This window comes from Anabrus simplex, chromosome 3, assembly GCF_040414725.1.
Source record: "Anabrus simplex isolate iqAnaSimp1 chromosome 3, ASM4041472v1, whole genome shotgun sequence".
In the NCBI taxonomy this organism is placed as follows: domain Eukaryota; kingdom Metazoa; phylum Arthropoda; class Insecta; order Orthoptera; family Tettigoniidae; genus Anabrus; species Anabrus simplex.
In genome coordinates, this window is record NC_090267.1 from 326,889,718 (window position 1) to 326,908,702 (window position 18,985).

Here is an 18,985-nt window from a genome sequence, read left to right on the forward strand (position 1 = left end):
AATTTATTATCTATATCTTTACTCTTGTATTATACTTGCTGGCTGTTTGTGACTCACTACTGTAATAATAATAATAATAATAATTGCATATGGCTATTTCTTGCCGGGTGCAGCCCTTGTAAGGCAGACCATCCGATGAGGGTGGGCGACATCTGCCATGTATAGGTAACTGCGTGCGATTGTGGTGGAGGATAGTATTATGTGTGGTGTGGGAGTTGCAGGGATGTTGGTGACAGCACAAACACCCAGCCCCCGAGCCATTGGAATGAACCAATGAAGGTTAAAATCTCCGACCCGGCCAGGAATCAAACCCAGGACCCTCTGAACCGATGGCCAGTACGCTGACCATTCAGCTAACGAGTCGGACACTCACTACTATGAATTTACTTCTCTTATCATCTTTTTCCATGCTGAGAAAATAATAATTTTGATGATTATACGCCCTACCGTTACAAAATATTTAAATTTATGCAGCTAAACATAAAACACTGAAATGTTATTTAAATCTGTTGGTACAGTATATGTTCAAAATGTGTACCATCATGTGCCACACATTGTTCATAATGTTTCTGAAGATTATTGAACATGTTGATGAACAAAGGTTGTTTTCATCTGAAAACCATATGTTGCAGAAGAAATCTGGATCCTCATCTGTCATGGGCAACACTTGGCTGCGATACTGTATTAGGGCTTGCTCATCCATTTCTGTTAGATGCTGAGGAACTTAAATGTGATATGCGAATCCACCCAGCTTTACGTCTGACAAACAGACCTATCGCTGAGACATAGTTTCAGCGATGTTTGTCATAGACAGTTCTTTGGGGACTCTAACACCTTTTGAAGAAGTCATCCATGATTCTCATTCGTGGTGATGGTTCTTGAGCCCATTGTCCCCTTTCTGCTGATCCTATATGACAGAAGTTGTCAGTGACAGCTAACATTGTTGTGTTATTTGGTTCCTCCTCATTAAATTGCTTGGTTAGGGGCACACAGCTGTAAGCTCGCATCTGGGAGATAGTGGGTCCGAATCCCACTGTCGGCAGCCCTGAAGATGGTTTTCCGTGGTTTCCCATTTTCACACCAGGCAAATGCTGGCTGGGGCTGTACCTTAATTAAGGCCATGGTTGCTTCCTTCCCATTCCTAGGCCTTTCCTGTCCCGTCATCGCCATAAGACCTATATGTGTTGGTGCGACATAAAGGCAAGTAGCAATTAAATCGCTTCTTGTACTGTTCTTTAATGTGAAGCACACTCGGCCCATTCTGATGCCCCACTCTGTATGAACAGAAATAATGTTTGGTGTTTGCAGAATAATTGCAAAGATCAATACAACACTGAATTTACCGTACATCAAACTATTATATACAATAAATGAATACTGGTACTTTATTACCAGGGAAACATAGACAGCAGATGAGCAATAATTTAAGTGTCACTTGTTTTGCTGCATCTAAGTCATTTTTAGTTTCTTTTTTTTTTTCCAGCAGTGGGATGTGGTCAGTATTGAAGAAGAAGGAGAAGAGGGCCGTAAAATTCAGTCAGATATCAAGGTTCCCTCACAGCCAAGTTTGCCTCTTCAAAACTTATTGAATCGTGCATGTCAAGAGCTTAATGCTATTGCTCCACATACTTTACCAAGGTAAGATACTGCAAAGAATGTTAATTTTTCTGTGACTTATCTGGGAAACTCACTTTCAGTCCACTTATTATTTATGAACTTCAACATCCCAACTTCATTCTGCAAAGAGCCATGAATACACCTGTTTTTATTATGGGATCTATGGAACTTACTAAGAAGTAAAATACAGTGAAACCTCATTAGTGCGTTCCTCATTAACACATTTTCGTTCTTAGCATAAATTCAAAGTCCCGATTCTCATCAAATTAAATCTATGTAAAAATACCTCACTTATCGCATCACAAATTTTCGCTATTTCTGCTTAGTACTATCACATTTTTTCCTAGCCATGAAGATGTTGTCATCCCTTGTGGAAGGAACATGATTTCCAACTCAGGTAAGAGCCCTCGGTGCAGTTGCGTGATAACAAGAAAAGGCTTTGAATTCTTGAACTTCACAGAATAAGTTGCACCTTCGGGGAGCAAGTCGTTAGCCTCAGAAATGCTCAGTTTTGCTTGCCAGTTAGCATGCAGACTGTGCAATAATACAATGGGCCTGTTTGTGCTTGTATTTTGCATTCCATTCAGAAGTTAGAAATGTATTTCTTGTTTTGTTGTACCGTGAAGGGTACATAATCGTGTGAAGTTGACCAGCGTGGTGCATATTTGTCTTATGATAGCCTAATTATGGATACGGAAGAAGTCGTGAAATTCCTTACTAATGAAGACAAAATTAAAGTCTGTCAGCCGGTCGACTGGCATCCACGTCTTTAAGTGCGGAGAATTGGCGTGAATGTTGAAACTTGCATCTTCCCGTTTTGGTTCGATAATTCAAAGACAAAGAATGTTACAAGTGTTTTAATATCCACCTATTCAATACAAAGAGAGATCTAATAATTAAGAATTCAATCTTATCATATGAACCCTAGAACTGCTGCAGGTTTATCTGTCAAATGCTGCAGTTATTTTCCTCAATATACAGCATGAAAATAAAATCAAACCTGTAAACTCATGTTAATCCCGATAAATCCGTATTATACACCAATGGAAAGCTGAAAGAAATGATCTACATGAAGATGAGAGAAATAATTTTTTAAAATTATCACTATTTCTAACTATCGAAAAATACAGTTATAATTTTTTGGAACAAAGTGAATTGTTGAAGTATTTTGCACAAAGAAAAGAATTTCTGATAGTTAATTTATTCTTGAAACATGATATTATGTTCTTACATATTTTCCCCACAATTCTTCACTTTTCATTTCAAATGCTAAGTAAAATGTAAAATTTTTCTCGAAATGCATTTTCAATTCTTTTCACGAGTTTTGAACCTACAGCTTATCTTAGATTTCTGCGCTCAGTTTCATGTTTCCTTGTGTTCTGATCAAAGTATTTATAACAATCTACACAAATATCAACAGTTCATACTTATCCCTTCACTGGTTTCTTCAAATATTGAAGTAATGCCAATATTAATAATATAATAATAATATAACCTGCACTGATTTGAACATCATTCTGATTATCGCATTACTTTCGAGGCACCTTGTACTTCGCTGTCACTTTTACTACTTTCAGGAATAATTTCATCATCAGAATTAATACAGTAATCACTGTCACCATCAGCACTGTCAAAAGATCTTTGAAAATCAAGTGCTCGATTTCAGAAGCGTCAATAAAGCGGACTGCCATCTTGATTCTAAGAACATATGGAGGTACTTTCACTTCTGCAGCTAAATAAACTTCTCCAGACTGCTGTTTGTTTTTCAAAGGCTTTTAAAAGTGAAGATAAAAGTATCAGTATTCGGCTTGTATCTGTATTACTGCCATCTGGTGTCCATTTAAAATTCTACAGCAGAAGGACACCGTCTGTCAGAAAGATGATAGTGCTTGACAAAACAGTGCACCGTCTTCCAGAAATATGGTCCACAATTCTAGGGTTAATTACAGGGACATGTTTCGCCCATTATAAGGGCATCTTCTGCCTTAATCTCAAACCTGTAAGGTTAATAATCAGGATCCTGATTGCTCGTACAAATCGTAAAATGAGGATACTGATGCAGGTGCTTATTTAATATAAACTTATTAGAATGTTCTTGGTTAAAACTGTGGTAACATGCAGCATGTATCAAGTTCTACAAGATTGTATTCCTTGGAGCCTGGTTTAATGCACCTAATACTTGTTGAGGGTGTAAGAAAAATCATTTGAACATGAACAGCTGGGTCTCTGTAATGAAATAGAACTGTGTTTTTTTGATCACTCCTAGTGGAGGATAAGAAAAAAGTAAAGCTGTTAGACTGTTGAAGTTGTGAAAGATGTTGATTTTGAATGTTAAGTCAACAGTCTTCTTTAAGTATGTTATAGAAGCAAGGAAGGGTATTTGACTGTCTGTAGTCGTATTTATCTTAGCTTGAAGGAGTAAAAGTCAAAGGTATTTTGATGTTGATTAGAGCTTGTGGTGTAAACAAGAGGAGAGTAAATACAGTAGAAGTCTGTTATAGCGAGAATTCATAACAGCAAAAAATTTTACTCGCTATAGCGGATTGTCGTTATATCCGATAATTGTGTAAAATTCGGAAAACCCTCCGTACAAATTAAAATCGGTATGAAACGGCAATCAGTTCGTTCGAAACTTGCATTTCCGCAGATGATATCCACACTACGGCTTACTTGTTTGTTATTTTTCGAAATCCGATACTACGTGAAAATGTATGTTTAATTACATTCTGAAAAAAATTATAGTACCGTATTTCTCTGAATCCAAGATGACCCCCACTTTTTCCTTCATAAAATTTAAATCAGGCCCAAAAAGTGCTTTGTAAAAATCATATGAATGCCTTCGTTGTACAGTACGCAATTTTAGACTATTTTCATATGCCGAGCATTGGCTTTCGTTATGCCGGCTGCACAGTTATTCTTTATTTCCATAGGTTTAATGGCCATTAACTATAAATTGGCATCATAATACGAAAGAGAACCCGTTGAAAATTTGCCGGCAATACGTATTCTATGCGTTTCAATAATACGACGATCCATCAGGAAAATATTCTTACTGTTACTTTTACATAGCATGAGATATAATCAGCTACCGCTACACGCACATCTCGCTTGCCGGGTTTGGCCAACTTCAGCGGCTAGCGCTGTATAGGCCTAATCACGGACGTTGAAGGTCAACGAACAAGATTATTGCGCCATGATGTGGCCATTCTGCCCTTGCGTTTTTCGTGCACATACCTCACAATTTCATCTTTGACTTCTTTAAAGTGCCTTTGCTGGGGACCACTGAATGCATTTTTTGTACAGAAGGCCTACACATTTTTTCACTCTCTTTGTCTTCACGCTAACGCTGAATATTGGCTTTAGTTAGACCTATGCTGTATTTTTGCGGCTGCACAATTATTCTACATTTTCAAGTGTTTAATAATTATTAACTTAAAACAGACATCATAATATCGATGAGAACCTGTCCAGTTAGTACAACTTGGGCCGTCAGATTGCAACATCTTATGTGTCGAGTCCATAGATAATTGTCATTAGATTTTAACTATGCCGCTAGATAGTGCGTAAATTCATTCGCTATCATGCATTGAATTTCTGAAGTCCGTGTTCATCTACGATGTATGATCTCGATGCCGCGTGAGTAAAATGGCGACTAGCGGGAGAAGTTATTTTGTTAACGATGATGAACTGGCCGTATATCTTAATACTTTTAGTGAAGAAGAGGATGATGAAGACTCTGATGAGGAATTCATTCCTCCAACAAGTGAGGAAGGGTAAAGTGAAAGTGTTATTGGGACTGATAACGGCGAGTTTTCTGTAAACACTCAACCACGTGCTCATTGTCCGAATGTAAACATTGAAAGTGGTAATGACCGTCTGAGTGAGAGTACTGATGATGATGATGATGGCTGTAACAATATCCAACAGCAACAATTTCCTGTTTTCCGTGAAATTCAATTAGGTCAAGATGCAAAATACCAACCCTAACCTGATTATTATGATACTTCTAGCCCGAGACATGCCCCTTCGTCAGACGCAAACCTATAGCGTACTTTTATTTTATTTTTCACGGCTCAGTTATTGAATCTCATAACTACAGAGACAAGCAGATATGAGAAATCATGTCTTGTCACCATATGCCAGAGCACAGCAGTGGCGCCCGGTTACATTGACTGAAATGAAGGCTTTCATTGCTGTTTTGTTGGAAATGGGTATAACTACAAGGCCGAGCATATTTTCTTTTTGGGTCAAAAACTCCCGTTATATTCCGTGGTTTGGAAATATGTCCTCAAGAAACAGATTCCAATTGATCTTGAGATTCTTTCATCTTGTGAACAATGATAATGTATCACCATCTGGTCACCGTGACTACAACCCATGTGCCAGGTTCGATCCCATTGTTGAACATGCCAATTGTATATTACGATACCATTGTATATAATTCTTAAACTATTGAAGATAAAAATGTAAAACTTTACATGTTTATTCATCTAAAATAGGGCATTTCAAAGAAGTCATCAATATTTACCGTTGAGTTGAATTTTCTGTTTTCTGTTTTTTTTCTTTCTGATTTTAAATTTTTGGTGTTTTGAAATTGTTTGGAAAATATCTTTTTCAAAATACCCAAGAGCATTTTAGTGCTGTAATTTAGTTCAGCAGTAAGAATGTCTTCTTGTTAACATTTAATAAAAATTTCAAGTCATAGTTATAATATTTGTGAACTATATAGTCCAGAGAGTGAGAACCTGCAAAATTCTCTAAATCTGTCTGGCACTCTTGGCATACTCTGAGCAATCGGGCCTGGCACTAAGAGGGTTAATATGATAAGATTTAATTCTTAATTACTAGATCTCTCTTTGTATTAAATATTAAAACACTTGTAGCGTTCTTTGTCTTTATGTACATTTCAGTACGGACCAAACATGAGAATTATATCGATAACTCGAGTCGGTCGATCAAAGTTTTGTTTGATTTAAAATGGCTGCCAAAGTTGTTCTATTGCAGTCGCAAATGGCCATGTATAACTTCCAACTCTTTGTCTAAGTGTGTGACCAGAAAAATAATGTTTAATAACCCACTTTTTTGAAATAAAAGGCTTCTACTAACATTTGTTTTAGAAAGAATGTGCTCTGCAATAATACTTTGATCTTTTTATGGGCGCCGTTTAAATGTTTTCATATTTGTTGTTTGGTGTTTCTAACACTTTTCAGTGCACTGTTATTATTTTATAAGCTCCAGTGAAATAAGATTTCATATTTGTTCTCTCGTGTTTTTCACACCTTTTAATACTCTCTTCTCATAGAGTTTTCATTTTACCCATGGTTATACAACGTAAAATCCCCTTATGTTGGAAAAAATCGTATATGGTGTTTTCATATCCCTGTTGGATAGTTTTTGTTTGTGTATTCGGTAGTACGTTTTGTAGCATAACACGTTCTTTTTCCTTGTCCCCTGCAGAAACGTTGTAACGAGGTTTTACTGTACTTGACATGTACGTACTAGACATTTATACAGAAATTTGATAACTTTTATTAGGATAAGAACAATGACGTTTAAAATGCAGTCGCGTTAGAAAACAGGAACGTGCAAAGGAACACAAAGAGGATAAACACAATGACAGTTCAGTGTGGAAGAAAGAGTGAGCAAGAGGAAGAGGAGATAAGGACAAAAATGAAAACACAGAAGGACAGGGGCAGTCTTCATATCTTCATACATTGCTGTCTCCAAATTCTTTTACATCTATTTCTTCTCAATCTTGATGAGCTTGTTTCTGCTTTGCAACTTTTTTCAGGAGGGCAGGCATTACCGCTCATTGATGCGAGCTTGACCAATCTTCAGTCATGAAATGGGAAGTATCGAATAAGATAGGAATTGGGGAGACACAAAAAGATAAGGATAATACAGGTGGTAAATACTAGGAACACACTACAAACACAGAAGGAGAAAAGTATCCCAGCAGGTCAATGTAAGTAATGGAGAGGAACAAGAAAGTTTCAAAGTCATGCATAGAAAGATACGACCATGAAAAAGGGACTCATGAAGTATAAACACAATGACAGATCAGCATCGGAAGAGGGAGCAATACAAAGAAGAGACAAGGACAGGTGCAAATGTTACCACTGAACTACATACCACATGGTTAATATCTGGACGTCTCATTACTGTTGCAGTGTTCACTAGCTGCATCTCAAATTTATTTCTATTGAAGTCATGTATGTGTATTCATTCACATATTAATGAGGGGCACTCAATCTTGCCAGAATCAGATACTGAATATACTGTTCTGTATTGGCCATTGCATATTTTCACTTGTTTATGTGAATTTTGTTACAGTTGTTCCCAGTCAAAGATGCACAACTGGAACCTATCTGTGCAAAATTTTATGTTTTTTCTGACAGTATATACCAACGAGCTAGAATGTAATACAGAGTGGCTATAGCAGTTCGGTTAATGCTCCGGGTGGAGGCAAGCAGCACTATGGTCACCATGATATAAATGTGCCAGCAAATGGCAACAGCTGTCTGAGTAATCTTGCATATGTGTCAAGTTCATCATTGATAGAAATTATTTATAGTTTGGCTTTATTTATTGAAGTGTGAACATGCCTTAATTTTGTTTCGGATGCTTTTGTTTGAGCAAAACAAAACAATGTGTCTTATTCGGGTACGTTCATTTCTTTTCTATTATAAAAAGACTATGCATACTGAAACATCATCTTAATTTTTGCCACTGTAAAGCACAAATTCTTATCACAGGTTCTCACTGAAAGACAAATAGCTGTCTAGGCAGTGGGTGAATGACATGAAGAGAGACAAGTGGTATCCCAAGCAACAAAGTACTCTCTGTTCAGAACATTTTGAAAAACACTGTATGTGTGTGTTCTTCCCTTGTCCTGTTTTTCTATGGGATCGAGTGTTTGGTTAATGACGGGAGAAGTTTAGAATTGCTCTTCTCATCCATATATAATAGGGGAGGAAACAGAAATAATCCCAATGCAGAGCAATTCATATCAGCACACAGAAAGTGTTTACCGGGACAGATCGACCCATAAACCACTGCAAATTGTAAACTGACAGGAAGTGATGTTCCTTCTGAATACAGCACCTCTACTGATCATGATTACTGTGCTACAAATTATAAGTCTATCACCAAGTAGTCTGAAAATGTTGTTGAGTACATAGCAGGAAATGTTATTTGTGAGGTGGAAAAGGAAATGGCATGCCACAACAGTCTGAAGGTTCTGTTTTCTCAGTATTTTGAAGAGAAGAAAGAACTTATTGTTTAAGAAGATGTAAAATATAGTCTCTTTATCCAGTTCACGATGTTTTGAAGTCGTCACTTGTCAGGAGAAGAAAAAAAAAAAGTTGCTGTCTCGAAGATGTAACATAAACCTTATGTTAAAGTTACAGAGTGAAGTTGCAGTGCAGTTGTTTTTCAGTAATGATAGTGTTTGCTACTGCCACCGAGTTCAGTGAAGAATCCCATTACACCAGCATGACAAAACTTCTGATAAAGCAGAATTTAAAATTAGTCTGAAGCACAGATACAGAGCTATTATGCAAGAACTGAAAGGCAGATGTACTCAAAATTAAACTTTTCGTGGGACAATGAATCAGATCTAGAAAATACGTATCAGTTCATATGAATGAGAGATCTGTTTTGAATCGAGAAATTTGATTATTAATAGTTGAGTATAAAATTTAATTTGCTGATTGTAAATTGTTCTTTGTTTATTATAAAAATGTTTATGTGGAAAGGTTGCCTTTGAAATGTGTGGTAAAAGTGTGTTTAATTTTCATGGCTGTTTAGATATGCGTCCTAATCCATAATCATGTACTGTAGGCCTACACTCTTCTGTATGTTGATAATTTGGAGATGTATGTATATCTGCACATCTTTGTGATAAAACAATTGTTTTAATCATTTTCAACAGTATAGTGCTTCATGAAAAAACACTTATGTATTTCGTTTCTTTAATTTTAAGTTAGAGTATGTTGTGATTCTTTAGGGAACCTCTGCTTAAAGAAAACATATACGCATCAAATAGTTATGCTTTCCATCCAATATTTTCATCAACTCAAATAATCTCTTACTGTTATGCCTAATGAATAAGATCTGTGAAAAATGTCTTTATTTTCCCGCTCTGTTCCTTAGCCGCTTACACAGGGCGAGGTACATCTAAGATCATAGGTGATAAATTTCATATTAATCCGTATTGAAAAGCAATATAGTGTAAAACAATAGCTGAAGGTTTCCACCTATTCAGTATTGTTTGTTGTAACCTTAAAAAAATTACATTTAAGACATAATGGTCGCCAGTTCAACTTTCTTCCAAGATGGCAGCGTGATAGCAATTCTGTGTATTATATTCTAGCTCGTTGACACATATCACCTGCATTTTGCCACTTCGTACTTGATTTCATATCTCTGTAGCAAAATTTTTCAGTGTTAATTGAAGATTCTACTATTCCAGAATACTCAGTACATGCTTGTAGCACCCTGTTATGACAGGTCCATTATAAAAGCCTTATCAAAGTTTGTGTTTTTAAAAACAGGTATCATGCAGAACATTGAATTGTCTTAAATTTTGAAGGTTGTGTCTGGATGGTGTTCATGTAATATAGAAGGCATTTAGAAGAATATTGATTAGTGCCTTCTTCGTGTCTTACTGGCTTGTACCGTGTATCATCCAGGGAAATGACTTATTTGTTAGAAATGACTAGCATACTGTAACAAAACATTGAACTGGAATTATTTTTTTAGCAGAATTGTTACACACAATATGGGCAGGTTATCAATGTCCATAAAATTAATATCACTAAATTTATTAAACCGCTACTTGTGGTTATTGACAAGTTAACTCGCATTTGAGTATTCCACTCAACACAGTTTTTACTCGTGATAATAGCAAGCACTAACACATAGCCCAGTGGCACATCCAATTCCTGTTCTGCAGCATGGCTTCTCACAGCAAAACCTCATTCTAGAATAGTTCACTTCATAATTAACAAACCTCGTTGAACTCTATGTAGCTGTCTGATGGTCTCACTCCCAATAAATGACTCTTACCGGACTCGCAATGGTCTCATAATTGCTACTCTTGATTGGCGCAACATGGACAGACTCACTTGAGACTGATTCAGGACTAACTTTCTCTTGCTGGGTTTGCTCTTTGCATAGGCCAGCTGGAGATATTAGTAGTTACCACTTCCAGATCATCTGGGTACCTGCTCCATTGTTAATCAGCTTCCAGTTCTAGGAGCTTCCTAATCATAGCCTCAACAATTTGTTGGTGCTGTTGTTTTGCTTGCTGCTAGCCCCATTCACATCGTCACTGCTGCACCGGCTCTATCGCCTCTCATCGGCATTTTCACATTCTGCTTTCCACACTGCACTTGACCTCCATTGTCACAGTGCTACCTCCTTAAAGCTGCTCGTCATGTGTAACTTGGTGATAAGTCTAGGTGGACACCAGTTGCGGCAGGTTATCAGGGTCCATAAATATTAAAAACACTACTATCCACTATTTGCAGTTATTGACAGGTTCACTCACAGTTGAGTTTTTACTCACGTTTGTAGCACACACGCAGTTCTAGGTGCATCAGACTCCTAGTCTTCAACACGGCTTAAGCTCATGCAAGAACATTTCACTTCACAGATAACAAACCTCATTGAACTCTACGTAGCCATCTGACAGACTTGTTTTCTATGAATGACTATTCACGGACTCGCAACCTACTTGTGGCTGCTTGCAATTGACGCAGCACTGTCTGATTCTCACTAGGTTTGCTCTTTATAGAGTGCAAAGGGAAATTCTGCCGGCCCATTTGTCTAGGGGTAGCAAGCCTGCCTCTTACTTGGAGTTGGTTTTGGTTCCCGGTCATATCAGGTATTTTAGCAGGATTTGAGGGCTTTTTCAAGGTCCATTCAGCCTACGTGATTACAGTAAAGTCTCTCTGATGGTGAGATAGTGACCCTGGCCTAGAAAGCTGGGAATAATGGCCAGAAGAATTTGTTGCGCTGACCATGCATCACCTTGTATCTTCAGGCCTTTGAACTGAGTAGCAGTCACTTGGTAGGTCATGATCCTACAGGGATGTTGCACCATGAGGTTTGATTTAACTTTGCGGGCTTTTCTAGTAGTTTCCACTTCCAGATCATACGGGGCACCTGCTTCATTGTTAATGACCTTCCAGCTTTTTTTGGGAGGTTTCTCATCATGAGCCTCAACAATTCACCTGTGCTATTGTTTCGCACGCTGCTAGCCTCATCCAGATTGTTGCTGCTGCACTGGCATTAGTGCATTCCGCCGGCCGACCCGCACTTGCCCTTCATTGTCAGAATACTTCATTAACTCATTATTTATTAATTCACTGTTGTTTGTGAAAATTGACTTTTATGTGCTATTTACATTGTATTTTTGATGGTTATCATCCTTTCTGTAGTCAAACAGTGTAATAATAATAATAATAATAATAATAATAATAATAATAATAATAATAATAATAATAATAATAATAATAATAATAATAATGTTATTGGCTTAATGTCCCACTAACTAATTTTGCGGTTTTTGGTGACACTGAAGTACCGGAAGTTAGTCCTGGAGTTCTTTTACGTGCCAGTAAATCTACCGACATGAAGCTGACATATTTGAGCACCTTCAAATACCACCAGACAGAGCCAGGATTGAACCTGCCAAGTTGGAGTCAGAAGGCCAGCGCATCAACCATCAGAGCCACTCAGCCCGGCTCAAGCTTAGTGTGATAGGCCTGGAAATAGTTCAAGTGAACCTAAATGTGTGTGTATCTCCATTATTATAGCTCGAACAATAAAAATGTAAGAGTTCTAAGACTAGTAATTGGATTTTATATCATTTTTATTTATTCTTTTTTAGATACAATTAGTGTCTTCAGAAATGTTTGGACATTTGTGAAAAATATGATAATTGTGATTATAGGGTGTCTGCTATTACTTCTCACACAGTAAAAGCTCGAGAAACCTAAAAGATCAGAAATTGCATGTTACACAGCTTTTATTATGTGCAGTTTTTCATTACAGCTAAAGTTAACATAGAAAGTTAACATTTTCTGTTATGTGTAATTTTGCAGTAAAACAGCTGTTTTTATTAATATAATATATATAATATTATTAATATAATATATTAATATTCCAGATGAAGAGAAGTTAATTCTCTTCTAATGCGATATATACATATAAGCATAAAAAAACAAAACAAAATAAAAAGAGAATCTGTAAACTTTATGGAATACAATATACAGCAATTTCTCTGTATGGAACGCGGTACTATGTGGAAAAGGTACATCATGGTTCTGCTGTGTCCATCTGATGTGACCAAAGAACTGTTCCATGAATTTGTGCCAATGGGTTGCAGCTAATAATTTCAGCGGATTTTAAATGTGTAGTCTCCATTACTCCTCTTTATAACTTTTATATGTACCTAATGTAGACAACAATTTTGTTGGTATTAAAATTCTGCCAAAATTCTTTAGAAACTTAAGTTGATAAAACTTCATCACCACAGAGAGTATCTTCTGTTGTTCTCTAGCTCTCAGCTCCCTTCTTAAATATAGTTATTAAGCTTGCTGTGTCCTTCTGTGTATTATATATTGAGTAAAATGACTTATTTTCAGGAAAATTCACCAAGAACTAGTGGAACAACTAGTCAGTGATATATTTTCTGCCTACTCATTAATGAGTGAGAGTGAAGTGGTTGGACAGGCTCAAGCATTGCAGTGCCTGCTTGATGTGAAGTACATTACTATGCTTTTAGTTCCTAGGGATAACAAGGTATGAATTGCATTTATAATCTGTGAATCAATCTGGACTAGAGAAATGTGGATATTAAGTGTGAATTGCTTAAATAAGGAAGTGACTTAAAAAAAAAAAAAAAAACACTTTACTTTCAGGAACAGGGTATATCTATAACCAGGCAGCTATGAGCAGTGATAGAAGGAAACGGGTAAAGATGTGGCGAAGTCCTGGCCTGGGCCTCCCCTGGCATCGCCATGTACTATGCTTTTAATGCCTCCCCACTTAAACTAATCGCACGTACTTGCAGTATTGCAGAAATTCTCCGCTACTCACCTCACAGCGTTAGCAGGTTTGACCCTCTTCCAACTGATGCATCTTATGACAAAATTGGCTTGTTATTGAGGTATTTAGCATGTTTAAAGCATCCTGTCTCTTTGCTGCGGGAGGAGGGGGGGGGGGGGGGGTGAATTTTTTAAATGAGAATATCTACAGTAGAACCTCGATAATTCAAAATCAGTTAATTAAAAATCTTGCCTAATTCGAAGCAGCTCTCGTTCTGGAATCATGAGGTACGGTTTGCATGTTATTTAAATCGTTAAATTCTAAATACGGATAATTCGTAATTTGAAGAACAATGTCAGTCCCATTACCGAAATTCATACTTTTAATTCGAAAGTGGCTTTACATTTTGAAAAAAAGAAAATAGTATTTTACAGAGTAATTTAAATTCAAAATTTCTCCGCGCCATGAAAGAATGCGTCTTCCGGAACGTGAAGGGGTAACTTTGCGCACTTTCACCTACTTCGGCGTGTCTACAGTGTGCTTCATGTGTTATGTTCGAGTGGAATCGTAATTATTTTGTATTCATAGTTTTTAGGAACGCCACAATTCACAATATCATGTAGCAGGCAGTGTGCGGAGAGGTAGAATCCGCAAACACTGGCGATGCAGACAGTTGGCAAAAAAGCGTGGCTTATAGCCTTTAAACAATTCGTACGCACCAAACAATATTGTCAATGCCGATGAAACTGCATTGTTTGTTTGTTTTTATTTTTTTAAATGCTGAGGCCAAATGAACTTACGGTTTTAAAGGAGAGAATTGCCAGCCGGCAAATGTACTGTGTTGCTATTTAGTGCACACTGCACACGGAAGTGAGAGACTTCCTTCCCATGTCATAGGAAAGTTTGAAAAGCCACGATGTTTTAAGGGCGTCGGGCACTTTCCATGCCAGTACAAGGCATCTAAAAATGCAGACAGTTCAGTAATCCAAAAGATAAAGCATTTGAACAGTGGAGCAAGCATAATTTTTCCTCGTCTTTGAATCTTTTCTTCCTTTCGTTGCGTGAGGTTATGTTTGTCATTGTTTTATACGAGAGCATTTTTTGAATAATGTAAATGTACCTTGTTGGATAAATTTCTGAAATAGTGTTTTCCATGACATTTGAAAAGTTTAACTGAGAATCAAAGTGATTGCATGCATTAATGGATCTTAGAAGTGCCATGGCGGGAAATCGTACAAGTGTAGTCACTGTACTGTTGTAATGTGGAGAGAAGCGAGATACTTTCTCCCCTCGTCATAGGAAAGTTTGATAAGCTGCGATGTTTTAAGGGCATTGGGTACATTCCGTGCAAGCACAAAGCATCTAAAATGCATACAGTACAGTAATCCAATGAATAAAGCACTTGCACAGGGGAGCCAGTATAGATATCCCCTTGTCTTTGAATCATGTTTTCTTTCTTTTGATTTCATTGCGTGAGGTTATGTTTGATGGTGAGTTATCCAAGTGCATTATTTGAATACTGTAAATGCGCCTTGTTGGATACATTTTGGAAATAGTTTTTTTCCATGACATTTGAGAGCATTAAACTGTGATTCAGGGTTAATTGCATGCAGTAACGGGTCTTAGAATATATTGTGAGGCCGCAAGGGTTGGCATTTCCGAAGTACGTGTTGGTGGTTAATTCGAAATCGCGTAATTCGAAGTCAGATTTTTGCATCCCAACGACTTGGAATTAATGAGGGTTTACTGTGTATCTCAAAAAGATGTTACAGATGTGAAAGAAAAATAAAGAAACACATACTTTTTTTTTGTGGAAAATCCACTTGGTAGGGTGGGGGTGGTGGTAAAAAGAAGTGAAAAAATGGTTGAATCCATTTCAAAAGGATATATCTCTGAAATTGAAGATTTTACCATCGTGAAAATTGGTACATGGATTCTCCTTTAAAAATAAAAAAAAAAACCAGTTTTTTTTTTGAAAAATCCTCTTTTAAGCGGGAGTGAAAATAAGTGAAAAATAGATGAATTAAAATGAGAATATCTCAACAACTTAACAGGTTACAGACATAAAAATTTCTATTTGGAATATCCATTTAAAAGGAAGAAACACATACTTTTTGTTGCCATTGATGCTTTCACGTTTGTTTTTGGAAAATCTGCTAGGTAGGGGGAGAGGGGTAAAAAGAAGAGGAGGTGGTAAATTCCTGTTATGAGAATACTTGTATCTAAAAATGAAGATGTTAGAGTTGTAAAAACTGGTATTTGGAATCTCCAAAATAAACACTTATTTTTATCTACTTATGGGAAAAAAATTGAAAAAGCTGGTGAATGTTTGAAATGAGTATATCTACAGTATATCTGAAACTTATCATTTTACAGATGTGAACATTGGTATTTGGAATCTCCTTTAAAAATAAAGAAACACATACTTTTTTTTTTTTTTTTTTTTTACTTCAGAGAGGACTGTTTCTCACATATACAGTACAGTTTTATGTCGCATCTTCAAGAGTTATCTCTGCCAGTAGCCTGGACATCTTAGCCCCAAAAGTCAATACCACAAACGTGGTTTACGAAGAGGTACTGTAGTAAATGAATATAAGTTTTCAGGGGAGTTTTTATACTTTAGGGATTTTCAGATAATGTCTTAGTGCAGTACCTAGGAACGATTACTTTTATCAAACTGCGAAATCCACGCAAGCGAAGCCGCGGGTAACAGCTAGTATAAATATATTTTACATTATCAAGAGTAGTCAGTGCCAACTGACAAGGAAAAGCTGCTGCGAATGTCAGCCCACTAGTGATCCTTGTGGAGAGAATGTCAGGTATGGAGTGTTCATCAGACAACACGAGGAAGCAAGCTAGTGGGAAGGTGGGGAGCATAGCAGATGGTAATGGCCCTGGTGTAGTGAGTGAACTGATATACAGTCTTGTAATCTCTCAGCATACAAAAGGAAGCAGTAACAGATAATCTTTTGACGACATTAGCATCAAAACTCTTCTCTGGAGGGGGGGAGTGATATATTATTACTCTTTCTGTCTGTGTTTTGCCTTTCCTAGCTTTAATTTTATTTCCATGAACTCTTGTGGTTGTCAAATTCAATCTTTCCCAAGACATATGCATGTTATATGAATGCCATTGCCAGTTTTAGATTAAGCTACATAGTTTTATTTGTATTCTAGCAACCTGATATTGTTTCAGATGGAGCCATTATGAACCTACTGTACGGTGTTAGGCCTTATAATATTTCCTTCTAGACAACATTAGTTGTTATCCTCTTTATGTAGGTGTGTGAAGTTTCTCCTTTCTCCCCATGTGATGTTTAAATTAATCCTGCACATTCTTTGAAAATAACTTGACTCCTAGGCCATGCTTGCAAATTATATATACAGTACTTATTCTAATAAGATCATTAAGGTTAATCAATTTATTTTGGTAAGGATTATGTTACTATTCTCAAAATATCATTCATAGTTTTTTATTTTTTATTGCAAACTGTTAAAGAGAACCTTTTAAAGAGAAGTGTATAACGCTCAGACGGCCTTCACTTAAACCGCAGTGGTACATATAAGTTAGGAAATTTGTTTAGAAGGGTTAAAAGGAGATGCATTCAGGGAAACAGGGTGGCCTAGGGAGCGGTGTTAAAGGAACAGAGAACTGGAAATCAAGTAGGGATGACATAAAAATGTTAGTGCTCAACTGTAGAAGTATTGTAAAGAAAGGAATAGAATTAAGTAATTTAATAGATATATACCAGATATTGTAATAGGAGTTGAATCATGGCTGAGAAATGATATAATGGATGCAGAAATTTTCTCATGGAACTGGAGGGTGTATTGTAGAGATAGGATAGGAATGGTAGGAGGGGGAGTATTCATTCTGGTGAAAGAAAAATTTGTAAGCTACGAAAAAGTTAAAGATGACAAACACGAAATTCTAGGGGTAAGGCTCATCTCTAAATATAATAGGCAACTTGATGTCTTTGGACTGTACAGACCAGGAAATGGTAGCACAGATGCTGATTCAGAATTATTTGATAAGATAATCAGCTATGTGGGAAACGATAAGGAAAGGAACATGATTGTAGCGGGTGATCTCAATTTACCAAATGTTAATTGGGCAGGTAATGCGAACGACAGGAAGCATGACCAACAAAAGGCAAATAAGTTAATATTGGAAGCACATCTGATTCAGAAAGTGATGGAACCAACTAGAGGGAAGGATATTCTGTGTGTGATGCTGGTAAAACCAGATGAGCTCTATAGAGAAACCGAAGTAATAGATGGTATTAGTGATCACGAAGTTGTTTTTGTGGTAATTAAAAATAAATGTGAAAGAAAGGAAGATATTAAAATTAGGACTATTAGGCAGTACCATATGGCTGATAAAACAGGCATGAGGGAGTTTTTAGTAAGTAACTATGATCGGTGGAAAACGGTAAATAAAAATGTAAACAGACTCTGGGATGGGTTTAAAGCAATTGTTGAGGAATGCAAAAATAGGTTTGTTCCTTTAAAGGTAGTAAGGAATGGTAAAGATCCACTATATTATAACAAAGAAGTAAAGAGACTAAGAAGGAGGTGCACTTTGGAAAGAAATAGTTAGAAATGGCTGTGGAAGTAAGGAGAAATTGAAGGAACTTACTAGGAAATTGAATCTACCAAAGAAGTCAGCTAAGGATAACATGATGGCAAGCATAATTGGCAGCCATACAAATTTTAGTGAAAAATGGAAGGGTATGTATAGGTACTTTAACCCTAGAACTGCCAAACGTCGCGTTTGCAACTCAATAGAGTGTCACTAGAATGCCAACGTCGCACGCGCGACGCATAGTACATGCATTCGCTTAACCAGTCATAACATCATTTATCGTTCACTTACGCTATTTTAACAAGTAAGACATTGAAGAGGAAGCTTCAAGTCTTCCATCACACATTCCTTACTAGCCAGAAATGACTCAGTCAAGGTCAGGGTAGGTATAAAGTTAGCTACTCTTTCCTCATATCCCTGCCATCTCAGCTGCTATGTTACTTTGCGCTCACTCTTCCTGTGAGTTTCTGTGAATATCTTTCATTATCTTTCAACAGATTGAGTTTATTCTTAAATTGTTTCTTTTGAAGTGTAAACTTTCATCATGGATGATGAGCTATGTGATTTAAGTGATATTCACAAAGTTCTTGAAGATGATTGGGATGCTTCCTCTTCCAGTGATATCTTTTCTTTAGCTGATGATTCTTCTGAGAGCGGAGAAGAATATGTTCCAGAATCTGAAGTTAATAGTAATTCCAATGAAGAGAGCAGGCCTGCCGACGTTCC

At 36.9% G+C, this 18,985-nt stretch overlaps 1 protein-coding gene across 2 annotated transcripts in view; it reads left to right on the plus strand.

Moving 5' to 3' along the window:
* Cog1 (conserved oligomeric Golgi complex subunit 1) overlaps positions 1 to 18,985 on the plus strand; it is a 159,041-nt gene that overhangs the window by 84,184 nt on the left and 55,872 nt on the right. For both annotated transcript variants that reach the window (XM_067143163.2, XM_067143164.2), the window contains exons 12-13: positions 1,484 to 1,638; positions 13,272 to 13,428. In XM_067143163.2, the coding sequence (XP_066999264.2) occupies positions 1,484 to 1,638; positions 13,272 to 13,428 (312 nt within the window). The remainder of the gene's footprint in view (positions 1 to 1,483; positions 1,639 to 13,271; positions 13,429 to 18,985) is intronic.